At 36.6% G+C, this 16,828-nt stretch overlaps 1 protein-coding gene across 1 annotated transcript; it reads right to left on the bottom strand.

Moving 5' to 3' along the window:
- Positions 1-5,579: 5,579 nt before the first annotated feature.
- On the bottom strand, positions 5,580-16,828 carry LOC144636642 (presenilin-1-like). The gene is made up of 10 exons (XM_078495830.1): positions 16,555-16,828; positions 14,279-14,529; positions 13,135-13,279; positions 12,320-12,387; positions 12,087-12,237; positions 11,688-11,757; positions 10,966-11,064; positions 7,471-7,704; positions 6,665-6,777; positions 5,580-5,819 (listed from the first exon to the last, which is right to left on the bottom strand). The coding sequence occupies exons 1-10, from the start codon at positions 16,690-16,692 to the stop codon at positions 5,664-5,666; spliced, it is 1,425 nt and encodes a 474-aa protein (XP_078351956.1). The 5' UTR covers positions 16,693-16,828; the 3' UTR covers positions 5,580-5,663.

Here is a 16,828-nt window from a genome sequence, read left to right on the forward strand (position 1 = left end):
TGTAGGTCAGATGTTGATATATTAAGAAGGTGTATGTTAAAATTCAGGCAAGATTTCATTAAAGAGGAAAATATTGACCCATTAAAATACACCACAATTGCTGGGGTGTGCATGACTATTTTCAGAGGTAATTATATGCCAAAAGATACTATAGCTGTGGTTGATAATGTTGTTCAAACAGAAAACCATAGTGCAGTCAGTATTGCATGGCTTGATTACATAAGTAATAAAAATAAAATTAAAATTCAACATGCCTTGGAAGGTGGTGAAAAAGTTATCAAATGCAACAATAACAAATTAAAAGTAGATGGTTTTTGTGAATCTACAAATACTGTTTATGAATTCCAAGGTTGCTTCTGGCATGGATGCCCAGATTGTTACAAGCCTGATGTTATCAATAATAAGAATCAATGCGATATGGGTACTTTGTATAATAAAACACAAGCTAAAAATAACAAAATAACAGCTGTTGGTTACAATCTTATTGAGATGTGGGAGTGTAAATTAAAAAAGGATAAATATTTCCAAAAATATTATAAAAATGATTGGTATAGAGAAGTTGTTGAACCACTAAATCCTAGAGATTCTTTTTTTGGAGGAAGGACTAATGCTTCCAAGCTCTTATACAAATTCAAAGATGGTGAATATGGTAAATATGTTGATTTCTGCTCCTTGTACCCAACTGTCCAGTTCTACAAGAAATATCCCATAGGTCATCCTGAAAAAATTATATCGCCAGAAAAATACGATAAGAAATGGTATGGATTCATAAAATGTAAAATTTTAGCTCCAAGAGAATTATACCATGCTGTTCTACCTCAGAGAATCAAATGTGAAAAGGCTGAAAAGCTAATGTTCCCTCTGTGTATATCATGTGCAAAAACAAAGCAACAAGAAAGATGCCAACATAATGAAAATGAACGATCATTCATAGGCACATGGATAACCGATGAAGTCAACAAAGCCATTGAAAAAGGGTATAGAATTACAAAAATATATGAAGTTTGGCATTTTGAAAACTCATCCGACGAACTATTCAAGGGATATATAAAAAAATTTATGAAACTCAAACTTGAATCAACGAAATATAATTTTAAAAATAACAATGACGAGATGAATTTCAGAAATAAAGTCAAAAAGAATTTAGATATTGATTTAGGTGAATTAAATGAAAATTCAGGCTTACGAGCCATTGCAAAGATGTGTTTAAACAGTCTTTGGGGAAAATTTGGGCAACGAAATAACATGAATCAATGTAAATACGTAACTGACATAAATGAATTTTATCAAGTACTTCTCGACGACACAATAGATAATTTAAACATGAATTTCATAAATGAAGAAATGGTTCAAATGAGCTACACTTACAAAAATCAGTTCGTTGATAACAGCTATAATACGAATATATACATTGCATGCTTTACAACTAGCTCAGCTCGACTAATGTTATATGAAAAACTAGACTATTTAGATAAACAGGTATTATATTTTGATACAGATAGTATTGTGTATATCGAATCCCAGAATGTTAAGACAATAGAAACAGGCGATATGCTAGGCGATTTAACAGATGAGTTAGACGGTGATGTTATAAAAGGTACCTTCGTAAGCGGTGGCCCTAAAAACTACAGTTTCATATATGGCGATAATAAACAGAAATGTGTTATTAAAGGTTTTTCCCTTAATCATGAAAATTCACAAATACTAAATCACACAAATATGATTAAGATGGTTAAGGGCGATTTTAAAGAACTCACATTAGTAAATGAAAATAAGATAACCAGACAGAATAAACAAATTGTTAACAAATATGAGGAAAAGGTATACAGCTTTGGATATGACAAGCGCGCAATAAAACACATATCGGATAGCTGTATAGAAACATATCCTTATGGATATTAAAGACAAACTCATCTGTTTATCCTAGGTTTTGATTTTCATTATGTCAACGAGGTTTGTTTTAAACGCACTAAGATGCAAGATGTTTAAAAAAGAGTATAAGAGATTCATGAAAAAACGCATAAAAATAAAAACATACACTATATATATAGATAAATGACCAACATGAAAATAAACATGGAAAATTTAAAGAAAATATGTTTCAAAGCAGATACATTCAAAAATATGTCTGATGACGCAATAAACACACTGAAGTATATCGTAACATTAAAAGAATTATCAAAACTCGGAGATTTGGTATATGAAAATCTAGACACTTTAGTATATTTAGAAAAAAAACTAAAACAAGATGGACATTGCAAGCCATTAACAAAATTATTAAATGAAGAAAATGAAACAAGTAAATACCTATGTAACATTTACAATGATTTAAACAGTGTATTATCCGACCTTGAAAAAGAAAAAATGAATTCAAAAATAACAAAAATCATAATCGTTTTAGAAGATAATTCACAACAGATATTCAGTACAAGAGATTTACCATGATAATAACAACAGCATAAAAACTCGGCTTGTTTAAAAGCACTGTATCCAAAATTTTGAAAAAGAGTATAAGAGATTTTTTTATTTTGATCCTAAGGTTGAGTTAGGGTTGGTTTTTCAGGCTTGGTTTTCTAGGGTTTGAATTTCAGTTTTTGATTCTAATATTTGATTCCAATATTTGAATCCATTTTTGTCCCATATTTTGTATCCAGCACTGGAAGTAGTGATGTACTACATCTCTAAGGCAAATTTGCCTCAGAGTGTAGTACATTACTACTATGGACAAGTCTGGATCGTATGGACAAGTCTGGATCGTATGGACAAGTCTGGATGGTATGGACAAGTCTGGATCGTATGGACAAGTCTGGATCGTATGGACAGGTCTGGATCGTATGGACAAGTCTGGATCGTATGGACAGGTCTGGATCGTATGGACAAGTCTGGATCGTATGGACAGGTCTGGATCGTATGGACAAGTCTGGATCGTATGGACAGGTCTGGATCGTATGGACAAGTCTGGATCGTATGGACAGGTCTGGATCGTATGGACAGGTCTGGATCGTATGGACAAGTCTGGATCGTATGGACAGGTTTGGATCGTATGGACAGGTCTGGATCGTATGGACAAGTCTGGATCGTATGGACAGGTTTGGATCGTATGGACAGGTCTGGATCGTATGGACAAGTCTGGATCGTATGGACAGGTTTGGATCGTATGGACAGGTCTGGATCGTATGGACAAGTCTGGATCGTATGGACAGGTCTGGATCATATGGACAAGTCTGGATCGTATGGACAAGTCTGGATCGTATGGACAAGTCTGGATCGTATGGACAAGTCTGGATCGTATAGATGAGTCTGGATCGAATGGATGAGTCTGGATCCGTTATGGACAAGTCTGGATCGTATGGACAGGTCAGGCAGGTCTGGATCGTATGGCTGAGTCTGTATCGCATTCTCTAACAATGAGGTGAAAACTATAAATGACACGAAATGGGTGTAGAAGCAATGACGTTTGTAGCAGCAGTATGCACAGGCTGTGACAACGCTGCTTTCGCTCATTTTGTCGCTGCGATCAATCGAATGATGCAGCGACTGAATTCTGTCACCATGTCACACGAGGCAAAATTAATGTTGCATCAATTTGTCCCTGCAACATGTTGCAGCGACTTGTCGCCTAGTGTGTCCCGACCTATAAACTGTAATTGAAGTTGTATCTTTTTGATTTCTGCGTTTGACAGTTGGGTCGCTTATTGTATGTTTATTTTTTTTCAGGAGGTAGGGGTCTTATTTTTTTTTTTTTCATTAATTTTTTTTTATTTTAACATGTTATATAGCCACCACACACTCACTGAGTATCTTAATAAAAATCTTTGACAAAATTATATCTTAACTATTCTTTAATGTCAAATAGTTATTACAATATTCCCTTCACTGGAATAGCAACAAATTGAATTACAACTAACAATTCAACCTTTCCACCAGATGCAATAACTAAAAGATAATTTTAACAAAAATAACAATAATTACTACTGTATTTACACTGCATTGGCTGGTGGTCCATGGGTATGTAGACTTATTGAATTTTATTGTATAGTAAAAAAGTAAAATAAAGTGTAAAAGTGGCTTGAAGTTGGGGGGGGGGGGGGGGGCAAAACATTCTGAAGCTCTGATGATTCTTTAAAATTAATTTATAGCCAGTTTTCGTTTTTGGTGCGTGTTTTTTGTGCGATATTTTTCTCTGTTCAGTTGAAGATACAGTAAAAACCCACAAGAACCTATTTTTTTCAGGTTAGCCTAGACATGTTCTTACACAAATACCCAGGGGGGGGGGGGTACTCGTGATTTCAAGTAACAGGGATGATCAAAGGTTTTTTGGGGGGTTGAAATTTCGATTCTGGGATTTTTTTGGGTAGGAAAATTTGGCAAGTAATTTTATGGTGACTTGATTTAAGTAGGGATTATTTTGGGTATTAAAAACAATCTAAGATTCATGGAAGTTCCTTTGCCGCATAGTTCTGAAAATAAAGTACAAACACTGAACTTGTTTCTTATGTTTTTTTCTGTGTTATTTCTTCAGATCATTCCCCCTTTCTGAAAAATTTAATGGGTCAGAAATTCGGCATGGGATTTTTTTGGGGGTTGATTTTTGGTCCAGGGAGTTTTTGGGGTTTTGTTGGAAGCCCTAGGGATTTTTTTGGGTCTTGATTTTTGCCCCCATTCGATCATCCCCGTCACTTGAAATCGCGAGTACCCCCCCCCCCCCCCGGGCACAAATAGTAGTCAACACAAATTTAGGTTCTTATTTTCTGAAGAAAAATTTACATTGTTGCTAATAGAACTTTGATTGGTATTTGGCCTAATCCCTGTATAAAATTTGCATACCACAGAAGTGTTTATGTAAAAGTAAAGCACTAATCATTCAGAACATTACATTATATACATGTACAATAATACCTTGTCCAAATTATTTTACCAAAAATACACATTTTTAATCAAGTTTAGAAAATTAGAACCTGTTTCCACATTTCAGGCTAAATAGGTTCTTATAGAAAGGGGTCTAATTTGTAAATTTTAGCCTAACAGGATCTTAAAGGGACAATGTCACGGATTTTACCAGATTTTTGAACAGCCAAAATTTATATTTGTGTCTCATGAAACCTAGAAATAATAGTCTGTTTTTATTAAAAATTGCTATATGAGAGCACTGAAACTGTTAACTAGCATTATTGGCTGCGGATGGCGCGGATGGAAACGGATTGCAATTTGAAAACGTTAGGCAAACGTTTTCAAATTGTTTCAGCGCGTCTTCAAAAAATCGATATTTTTAGCCGTAGCTTGATTTCTATCCGCAAATTAAGGTTATATAATCCTTTAGATGTTCAAAGATATTGTTTTTTTATGGGTAAAGTTGCCTTCCACTAATTTTAGAACAGTTTAGACCAAAAATTTGCGAAATCTCCGTGACATAGTCCCTTTAAATGAAAGGTTCTTACTTGTGGGTTTTTACTGTATTATTTTTACAAAAAAGACTTCAAATAACACTGACATAAACCCAATAAGACTGCAGCTGGCGTTAGAGTTACCACAAGCTGCAGAGAAGCTCTCTGGCCAGCAGAATCACCAAGCACACAACGTTCTTGGCCATTTCTCTTTGTAGCTTTTAATACAAAATATAACTGGGTTAAATATTACAATGGGTCAGTTCTTGTTCAAGAGATTCAAATGAAAGCCTGCTGGCTGGAGAGGCTATCCATGAATGGCTTGACAAGTTCTGTAGTGGCGAAGTTGAAAATGAGTCCAAATGTAATTGATATGGGCAAGGCAGGTAGAGCCTTCTTGTAAATAGCTAAAAGAAGAAGCGTTAAGCACAAACCCTGCAAATAAAACAAAAAGCCACATGATGAGGACTAAAACATAGCTTAAGTAAACAGACATACCAAAAATTCGGCAAATAGATGTTAGCCCTGGGTTTATGTTTGCTCAACGTCCCCTTCAGGTGAGCTTATTTTTAGGGAGGGATTATATGCTGGTGTGGAGGGCACACATACAGCGATCGAAATGTGCATTACAAAAATATTTCTGTTTATATTTGGAAGGGATATTGCCTCTGACAATTTTTAGATGCATACAAGAACACCGCATGATAAAGCTCTCTTAACATAACAATTCTTAGTATCACAGTCGTTAAATAAACATTACAAGAGGTACAATACAAAATAAGTTCTACAGTAGCGGGCTTATAATAAGTAAAGTTAAATCTTTTGTTATGAGCTGTAAATAATTATAACTAAATATAAGCCCATGGGCTCAGATTTAAGAAGGCTTATTATAAGAAAAATATTTGTGTTTGTTATTTGGTGGGCTTATTTTTGGGCACGCTTATTTTCGGGGGAGGGGGAGGGGTTGCTGATCTTCAGAATTTTACAGTACATGTAACTATGCAGCTCTTTCAATAATTATTCTTCCCCTTACCCTTCAAAAAGAAGTCCGGGTTGACCCAAAACTTCCATAAACACTGAAATAAACCGGCTCACTAATAAGCCAAGCCAGCTTTTCTGGTCTCAAGAACTTCAAAAAAAGTTTAAGTCTGTATTCTAGTGAAATTTCAGCTGTTGATAAACTCTTTTTTAGCCTGTGAAATAAGCCAGTAGCTGGCTCTTAGCTACATCCTTGCACACTATGGTTTCAAGAAATCAACTTCAACTAATTTAATACTCACAATAAGAATGGCCACAAAGCAAGCAATTGTAGTGTTCCAATCCTTGTATGAGGAAGCTTTGCCAACAAGAACACTGTAGAAAATGAAATCTCCAAGGCCAAGTTTAACTCCCTCTGATGATGCAAATTAAACCAAAATAAATAAATTAATTAAACAAATACCCAATACATGAAAAAAGTTTTAATCCAGTTCTATTAGAGCTTGAAAGTAAGTTCTTCAGGCTATATTTTTCAACTGGTTAATGCATGTGACAAATGTACTAAGATAAGACCCCTCCTCACCCCCCAGCCCTTACTCAGTTGTCAGGTAACCAAACTAACAATTTTTCAGTACTAATTTATACTCCTAAGTGAATAGAGGGTAAAATGTCTTGTGCATGGACACAATACTGTAACCTTAACCAGGGCTCAAACCCGAACCTCTTAATCTTATCAAGGTAATAACATTAACTTTAAGGTCACTTTACCTCCCACATACATGTACAGTAATTATAAAAGCAAACAATGGTAATGCTGTAAATAATAAAGATGACATGAGCATGGGACATTACTACACACTTGATGATTTCGACATTGCTGATCCTAGCAGTATGCAGGACGCATGTCACATATCAACCTACTAAATGGCCTAGCTCAACAGTCTCTTGTAGCTCAGTTGGTTAGAGCACCCAACCAGTATCTGGGAGGCCATGGGTTCAATTCCGGTCGGGGGCTCAGATTTTTTCTCTGTCCCACGCTCATGTCATTCTTGAACAATTCATCTTCATAACTGGTAATTGCTTAAAGCAACAGCTGTAGTGTTCTTACTTTCTTCTTCTTCACCGCCATCTTGTGGCTCATTCTGTGAATCACGTTCCTCGTCATGAGTACCCAGAGCCCTTATTGCATTTTCTGCATCTTCGTTTGTTGGTCCATCCCCCTCAACAGATTCCAGCAGCTCCTCCTCATCTTCTGAACTGACACGAGTGGCTGATGTTGGCCTTGCTCTTGTGTCACCTGATGAATCTCTATCAGCCATGCCAATTGACCACATCATTGTGGCTAAAAATCAAACACCAAAAACATGGAGTTAGAGCAGTTTTCAATTGAATGTCGTAAAACCAAAAGCAAAGTAATCACTCTAGCCAATCACAAAGGACAAGGACAATCCAGTGAGCCAATCAAAACTCGAAGCAAATACCGGTACATGTCGCAGGCAGTTCTAAAGTGCAGGAAAACCTGCGCGAGCGAGTCACAATTGGTTTTAGCTTTGATTGGATAAGAAAGTGGCGTGAGATTATTAAACCAATCACTTAAAGTAGTAATGCAAAACCAAAGCAAATGCAAATTACTATCCACACTCAAGTGAAAACCGCTCTAAGCCCAGGTTTGCTGATCTAAGAGACTAGATTGGTGTTAGGATTGGTTTAGACCCCAAGTATGGGGCTTGAAAAAAGTGCTTTCCAGGAATAGTAGATTTTCCTGCCGGGCAACACTTGTCTGATAGGCAAGGACCAAGGCAAGTCATTGTTGCCTAGACAAGCATGCAACTGCCTGAATGGCAAACTGGAAATATTCAGGGTTTTTTTAAGCCCTGGCTGCAGGTAGGGTAGGTAAGTTGAATCAATCTGTTGACAGGACTGTAAGGTCCTACAACTTAGGAGAGTAAAGTTTTTATGAGTCAATGAGTCATGAGTCAATGAGTCAATCTTAAATTAGAGGCCTAGTATAAATTTGAAAATAGTGCTACCAGGGGAAGGGGGGAAGAAACTAGGTCTGGGACCGAGTAGCGATGCTCTCACAACTTGCAACGCGATCAATTCACGATGTAGTAAGCAGTTTTGGACGATGATGCAACAGGCAATCTTTTCCCACAAAATGGAAGCTATGGCAATCACGACTACCAAATCTAAAAGCAGTGTGTTTATCCGAAAATTTTGTCATCGTCATGTACCGGTAGTTTTAAGAACGCAGAATTTTGTGATGCTGTGCTACTTTTCAGTGCTGAAATGCAAATGTTTGTCCTACGATTTTCAACTGGCCCACATGGGGATTGTAAATGAAGTAAAACAAACAACTTCAAAACAATAGAGCAAGAACAATAGTTCCGACCGGCGCGGGAATATTCGTTGCCACATTTTCATTTACCATTTCTGTGATGGTTTTATTTCATAACAAACGCCACATATTGACACCAACAAACCTTTCCGGAGAAATTTTCGCTGCTTTAAAGACAAAACTTAGAAAGCCTTTTTTTCATCACTATATAAAAAAAAAATAATCGAACTCTCTCACTGGTCCCATGTTGTTATTGTTTTGGCAAGTTCACAAAGAAAGGAGCTGCTCATGTGCCTTAAAGGGATCCGCTGACTACCGCCCCGATGATTGCTTTGCAAGTTGTGAGAGCATCGCTCAGATTTCATATTAGAGAATGTATGGGAAGTTGCTTCTCCCCCCCTCCCCCTGAGTGCTACCTTTACTAAAAATAGGGCCCCAATGGGTCCATGTGTTTTGCTGCTAGAGCAAAGTCTTAGGGAACATGTTGATGAAAGACAAGTGAGTCGAGATTGAAATCCAACGTCTTTTATTGTCTGTCACTTGTGTGCAGGTTAATAATTGCACTATATTGTAGTCACTTTGTGTTAATTCAATCCTGATAATTTTACTGATCAAAATTCAGAAATTATAAATAATCGCACGCGCACCGGCGTACAACAACAGAAAGACGGCGTTGAACGTAACGCAAAGTTCATTTTGAAAGCGAAAGTTTACAAATAATTATTATCATTCGTCAGTCATCCCTTCACGCATGAACACTCGTCGAATTTCAGTGTCTTCACAACAAGATCGGAAGATCGATAAGGACCAATTTTTGATTCTGCGAAAGTTCGTTTTCTTAAAGTTTTAGAAATTTGTGAAGTTGGAGGATTCACTGAGGACTGCGTAGCCGAAGATGCAGTGGCTCGCTGGACATCAAATTCTATTTTTCACGGCGTTTAATTAATCTTCACAAAATAAACATGTGGCGCCAGCGCGTCTGGCAGTCAAAAATTCATTTTTCAAAAAACTTTCCCTTTCCAGCTATTTTAGCGGGGCTTATACTATAGTACCTACCTGTCAGTCGTAGAAAAGCTGAAATTTAAGGATGAACTGTTTATTAAATGAAGACCGTATTATTTTTTAATAACTAGTAAACAAACTGGTCGCCACGCATTTAAACACGAACTGACGAATGTTGCATCTGATGCAGTGAATCTGGTGAATGAGAACTTCCTTTAATATTTCTTTGTTTTCGACGGTGTGCACCACTGAATAAGTTTCTTTCCCATTGTGATGTTACTAGTATTAATTCGTTTCTAGCTGTCTTTTATATAGCTCGAATACAGCTACAATTAGCGGTGCAGCCTACCAGCTGTCTTTGCGTGACAAGTTACACGTTCATACATTTTATTTTAAAATATGAAGTTCAGAGTTAATACAGTACTAGTATGCTGTAGACAGTGTAGACAAGGTGAGGGTAAGTTTATTTTCAAAGCGAAAGTTTACAAACTGTGCACTAACCGGTCCTTTGGAGAAAATATTTATGACCTTCGGCGAGGTTCCAAATCTTCGCTCTTTTCGTAAATGATGAAAACTGCAGAATAATTTCTCATAAAACTGGAGTGGTCGCGCCACAGTTTGTTTTCTTTCCCAATGCGATATACTTTTAAATCGGTTTTCTGTTTTCCAGCGTGTCCAACGTGGTTTACGTTCGAATACTTTGGCCCGTAACTTCGAATGCGATCAGCGCTACGGTTCATTGGTTTCGATTTTGTTTGTTCATGGATTTGATTGACATCGGTAGTTCAGATTTCTCCTCTGTTACGGCACTTACACCTTACACCTTACGGTCCTTACGGCACAAACTTCAGCTCTCAATGTGTTTTGCTTGCAGCCATTGCGGCTGCAGCAAAACACAACAAATTAAAGCTAATCGCAAGCAAACCAGAGTGGAACTACGCAAGCAACTAAAAATCAGCTTGACTCATTGACTCATAGACTCATTTGACTCATAAAACAGGGGACCTCACAACTTAGGTAAAGTTTGGAAATGCTGTTTTCAGAATCTGGGCATGAAATAAATTACAATACGTGTTAATTATTCATTAATAGCCATAACTTTAATTTTTGAATAGCTTTTTAAATGAGTTTGTTGCTCCCACAAAAGAAAGGTCTTAGCCTAGCAATTTGTAACATATCTGACAGTGCATATATAATTTACTGCAATTTCTCAAACCGTTGAAGAAATTGTATACACACAATACTAAAGAGCTAGTAACTTACAGGAGTAAATTAAAGATGGAAACAATGGCTCATCTCTCTCTTGAGCAGTTTGCACAAGAATCTTCAAAGGACCTTTAGGGCACAGGACAGCACACAAATCTACAAAAAAAAAAAAAACCAATCAAACAAACATATAAACTTGTTTCATAAGCACTAAAAAACCTACTGCATGTACATGGACCATAAATGATCTAGTAAACACCCACTCTCAAATGAAAGCGTCATATCTAATAAGCTCCCCCCTGAAGTGTAAAAATTGTATTACACGCCCCTCTGTAATAAACGCCCTGTGTCTAATTGGCACCCCCTTAGAATTGCCTCAAAAACCAAGGAAGCGCTCCATAAAGTAAAAGCATGCAATCTATTTAATTTCTTGCTTGACTCGGACATCCAAGAGATCAACAATGCCAACATGGTTGACATTGATGATGAACAAAGACATCAATATTAAACTATGAATGACATCTCCAGGTTTTACATTAGCGCAGATGAGATTTGTCTCCCATTCCCACTCTGTTTTTTACATTACTCCGTGAGCTAACTACGCATCTTATTTTTCTGTTGATGTTGTTACAGCACAATAAATTTATTGTAATAAATACCTCATATCTATTTAACGCCCCCCTCAGGACCCCTAAAATTTAATAGACACCCTGAGTGATTATTAGATCATTTTCAGTACTTATCGAATTGCCAGTATCAAGTGACTTTCTATCACTTACCATAAAGAGAAATAGCTGCTAAAATTGCCCATGTGGTCCAATCGGGTAAAAATTTGATGAAAACCAGAGCCTGTGATGTGAAACAAAGGTTGTTTAAAGGACAAAACATCGTAGGATTCCACTATTTAAACGTAAAAAGTCCATTGGACATTAATTGTTTTGACTTTTTATTCAAAACAATTTCCCAAGCCTTTTTCAGTGCTCTTTTAGATTTTCCAGACATCCGAATACACAAGCTAATTCAATGAACACTTTATTAACACTTTCTTTCTACATTTTGGAATTTTACTCTGATCAAAAACACATCAGTGTGAACCAGTTCTAAAACAACAGATATGTATGGTGTTGAAAGCAGTATTATTGAATAGCAAACAACTCAATAATAAAAATTCAGCTTACCATCAAAGCACTAACTAAAATAAGGTATGCTTGCTGCAGTCGAAGGGGTCCTTTCCAGTGTATACAGATCATTCCGACAACTCCAAAATTCCAGATGATCAGCGACAGTGTGAAATAATCCATTGCTACATTATACACTTTTAACACCTCCCTATAGAGAAGCAAATGCAGATTTTGGTTAACTGATACAATGCATTTGAGGTCGTAAAGTAATATGGGAGAGAAACACTTACTGAAAATAAATGTAGCCAAAGAAGAATAGCAGCATAAGTGAGGACAGCACCAGCCATCCAGAGATTACCTGTAAAATAATAAACAACATACATGTATGCATTTACAAATCACATTAAATAGTAGATTAAGTATTATTTAAGTCACTTTGAGTGCAACTATATTATTCAAAGAGTTAATTCTAATTTCCCATTATTGCATTGCGCATCCTTACTGCGCATATTTCATGCGGTTTTCTTGATGTGACCTCGTCAGAGAGGTAAATTGTCTTTTCTGAAAATAGTATGGCGACCTACATTTTTTTTTTTTTGTTTTTTGCATGAGTGTTTTCTTAGAAAGACAGGAAGTAGAAATATATAAAACGTGATTAGCAAGCAATGGTGACTATAATCATGTTGATCTATAACGATTTATTGGGTATAAACAGATTCTGTTGCTCCTTAACCAGCATGGGCACCCCCCATTTTTAATTTAATAAAGTACCTATAACATAAACAGTCAAGAGGCAAAGTTTCACAAAAATCTCAGTGCAGGTTCTATTTCTGTCGAATAACCTTAAATACCAGTTACTGTAGTAGAAAAAAAGTAATCAAAGCAGACAATACAATACTACAAGTAGCATTAGTGTTAAGGTTTGTCCACACTAAAGTGTATTATTTATCATTGTTGTGTTATGTAAAAGTTTCTTTTAGAGATACCACAATGTAGCCCAAAATCACTTCAGTTTTACACATCACACTTCTGCAATGTTTCTAAAAAAGCTCCTCGGGTTTTGGATCAAAATGCATACAGTAATGCGGACACAAGCAGTACTCACACAATAGCATCTAAACTTGTACAACAGCACTAGGACGATTGTCAGCACCAAAACAACACCAATCACTATAAATGCATTTGCTATTGCTTCTCCAGCCTTCCTTGCTTGGCTAATGTCTCCATCTTCATGAAATGGTGTGTAAACTCTAAAAAGAAATTATGAGACTTCAGATTTTTAATGCAACTATGTATGGTGGTTGATGCGTTGCTGATTTATTTATGAAAAATAGAAAAATATGCAAGGCTGTGTACACACAAGAGAAAAGTAATGGAGTTCTCTAGGGTAAATAACTTGCAAAAAATAAATACAGTCATATCTACTGCCATTGTTACCAGAAATTTATTTTTAACCTAATACAGCACTTCCTGCTATGAGCATGGCAAGGGAAAGGATAATTGGCAACTACATTTTCAAGCCAAATAATGAAATTTACCCAAAATATTTATTGCCAGTCTTCTAAGTTTTTGTGTAAACTGTGCTAGAATTATAAGGGTGCACTCACTGATTAACAGAATAACCATTGAACAACAAACAAATATCATAAATATATTCTCCAAGATGTCAACGAACCGTATTCAATGGTTTTTACGTCAGTGATTTTCTTCCAATTAACACTGTCAAACTTTATCTTCTTTGTCTTCTTTCAAATTTTAGGCCACTTCCTTCCTACCAGCCTGTAACCACACCACTGTTTAACAATTTTCATGACTAGTGCAGTACATTTTCACAAGACCAGGCCACTATTAGTGGATTTCCAATTTATTCAAACACCTTCACTGTAATTTTCAGGTAGCACTAAATATTAGAAAACTCAGTGGAATGTTACAGCGCAACGCGCCTTACCGTGGCCACCCGACAAACTTTTTTTTACAAGTGTCATCTTGTAATATTTTACGTTTCCACTGCGTTTTGTTGACAAATACGATGTAACAAGTATCTATTTGATCATATTCAACTTTGCAAGGAGGCGTGTTTGTCTAACTGAAATGATATTGAGAAAGCACACTAGTAAAAAAGTTTGTGGGGTGGCCACGGTAAGACGCGTCGCACTGTAATATTAATAGAGAAATAAAGTATTTATGTACAAAAAATTGTACTGGAAGTGAGGGTGAGTAAAGACAAAGAATAAAACAGTGCAACTTACAGGTAAGTTCCTTCCTTGCGAGTGTAGTACGTGACTGATGCTATGGTTGCCACGACAACCAACATACAAGTTGATACTGGGACAATCAACATCATAACACTCTTAGCTCCATATTTGAGCATTTCCTCTTCATCCATTTCACTATCGTGAGGTGACACATCTCGTACCCTTGGCTCCCTTCCCTGGTTTCTCTGGCGCCCTCTGGTTACCGTGGCACCTTCTTCTTGGTCAAATTCTTCGGGCCTATCATCCTGTAATGGTAAACGAAATGTGGAAATAGAATCTTGTACCTTGAGTCGTCACTTCTAACTGTGCAAGCAAGGCACAGGTGAGAGTGAAAATCATCGTTTAAGAAAATGAAGATCTCAAGATAACCACTGAAAAGCGAAGATCTGAAATTGACCAAGATTCGAGTGATCAAATCAAAGACTCAGATATAAAACTGTCAAAACTCGTAAATGCTACAGAAAATATGTACGCTGTAATTTCTAAATTTTGGCATTTGACCACTATAATTTAAGAAAAGAAACGGACAAAGATGACACAAAGATCTGCTTTAAAACATACACGAAGATTTGCAAAAAAAAAAATTGCAAAGAAAATGAAGAACGTGGATACCCGTAGAGAGGCTCACAAGTAAATTAGACCCTTAAAAGTACTGTTGCAGGATCAATTTTGATTGGTTTTAAAAACAAAAAAGATGTCAGACTGAAAGTAAAACATCAAAGAGTTGGTTGAGCCATGCTTTGGAAAGCAAGGCATGCGTAATTCAACCAGAAGTCCAATGTTCTTGAACTTCAAATCAGAACTTTCCACTGGTCAAGGGGAACGAAGACTCTGGGTACGAGGTTGGTGGAAATTTTTTTGTTTAAAAAAAAAAAGCAAAAGCAAATTAGGGGGAATTCAGTCTGTTTCAGACTACTACATTAATGTACAGTGGAACCTCTCCTTAGGGACACCTCTATACAGTCAACTCTCGTTATAGCAGACACGCTTGGGGCGTCATCTTGTGTCTGTCATAGCGAGAGTCCATAATAGCGAGAGTCATTTCCAGTCAAACCTCTTTAGCCGAGGATTTGGATTATGTCCGTAATAGTGAGTGTCGCAATAGCAGGGTGTCCGCAAAGCGAGAGTTGACTGTAATACTGACACCTCCCTATTACGGAGAGTTCAACTGGTCCAAGAGACAAAAATTCATATAAACTCTACCTCTGTAATATGGACACCTCCATAATAGGGAGACTCTTCCCTGACCCTTTGGTTTCCATATTAAAGAGGTCCAGCTGATATTATTTTTGTTCATAATACTACTCAGGTTAACTATAAGTGAATAATATTTCTGTTAAATTACAGCAGGGGTTTAGATAGAAATTTAAGGGGAGTTCAAGCCCATGCACCCTCGCTTTATACTTTCAGGACGTAACATGTCGATCAAAGTCGATCATCGAAAACGTAGTCGATAAGTCGATAGTACTTGATATTTGCTGATAATTGTCAATCGACAAGTTCAATGTGTCGATAAAAGTCGATAATCAAAAGATTTGGAACTGATTATCGATTTTATTTTTTATCGACAAAAATGCAGACACATTTTTCAATCGTCCACGAAATTCAACTGCTGCGCTGCAACTGTAGTCTTGTCTCACCCCACATATCGTCTTTTGTGTTTCTGATCAAATCAATCAAAATTGAACAAGTCGATAATCACAAGAAATTGTGTGATCGACTTTTATCGATTTCTGATATTTGTCATTGATTAGTATCAAATTCGATCGACAACGATTGAATTTTATCGACTATCAAAATTATTGACATGTTATGTCCTGATACTATATGTACAATCTTTTTTTTTTCATGTATTATGTTCTAATTAAAGAACCCCTCCCTCGTAAGCAATTTTGTCAAATACAGATTGGTTGGCAGATTAACAAAAGTTTAGCTCTGCATCAAACAATTCACAATAACACTTAACAAACAATTAACTTTGTTTCCAGGAAAATACATTTGATCTGTCTGATCAATAGTTTATATAAAAAACTCTGAAACTGAGCAACCTTTGAATATTAAACATACAACGGAACCTTTGCAATTTGTTATATCAAACACGCCTCAATAAAATGTCGCGAAGGCTATTCAGCTAGTTTATGGGTGTAAGTTTTGAGTATCCGTACGTACACAAGCTTAAGCCCATCAAAAGCTATGAAATACAATGTAAAACATTTAATTCCAAAGTAAACTTTCTTTCGCTTTCTCTAAATTCTTGCTTGCCAACTTACCGCATCGGTATTTTCGTTGTCTTCTCTTTCTCTGCGAGGACGGCGGTCACGAGAATTTCTATCATTGTCCTCGTAAGTTTGGTCGACTTCGTGGCCCGACATTAGTCCTGTTGTTTCATCGACGTCTTCTTCGTTCATGTATCTTTTATGCCAAACATTGGCACTGCTTGTTAGCACAGAAACGCCTCAGCAAAGCGGTGAAATTCTTTTCTCTGCACGAGGTTCAGGAATAATTGTTAAACCATCATGGCGGAAAAACAGACAGTGACGTCAT

The sequence above is a fragment of the Oculina patagonica genome, chromosome 13 (assembly GCF_052425735.1).
Source record: "Oculina patagonica isolate OP01 chromosome 13, crgOcupat, whole genome shotgun sequence".
In the NCBI taxonomy this organism is placed as follows: Eukaryota; Metazoa; Cnidaria; class Anthozoa; order Scleractinia; family Oculinidae; genus Oculina; species Oculina patagonica.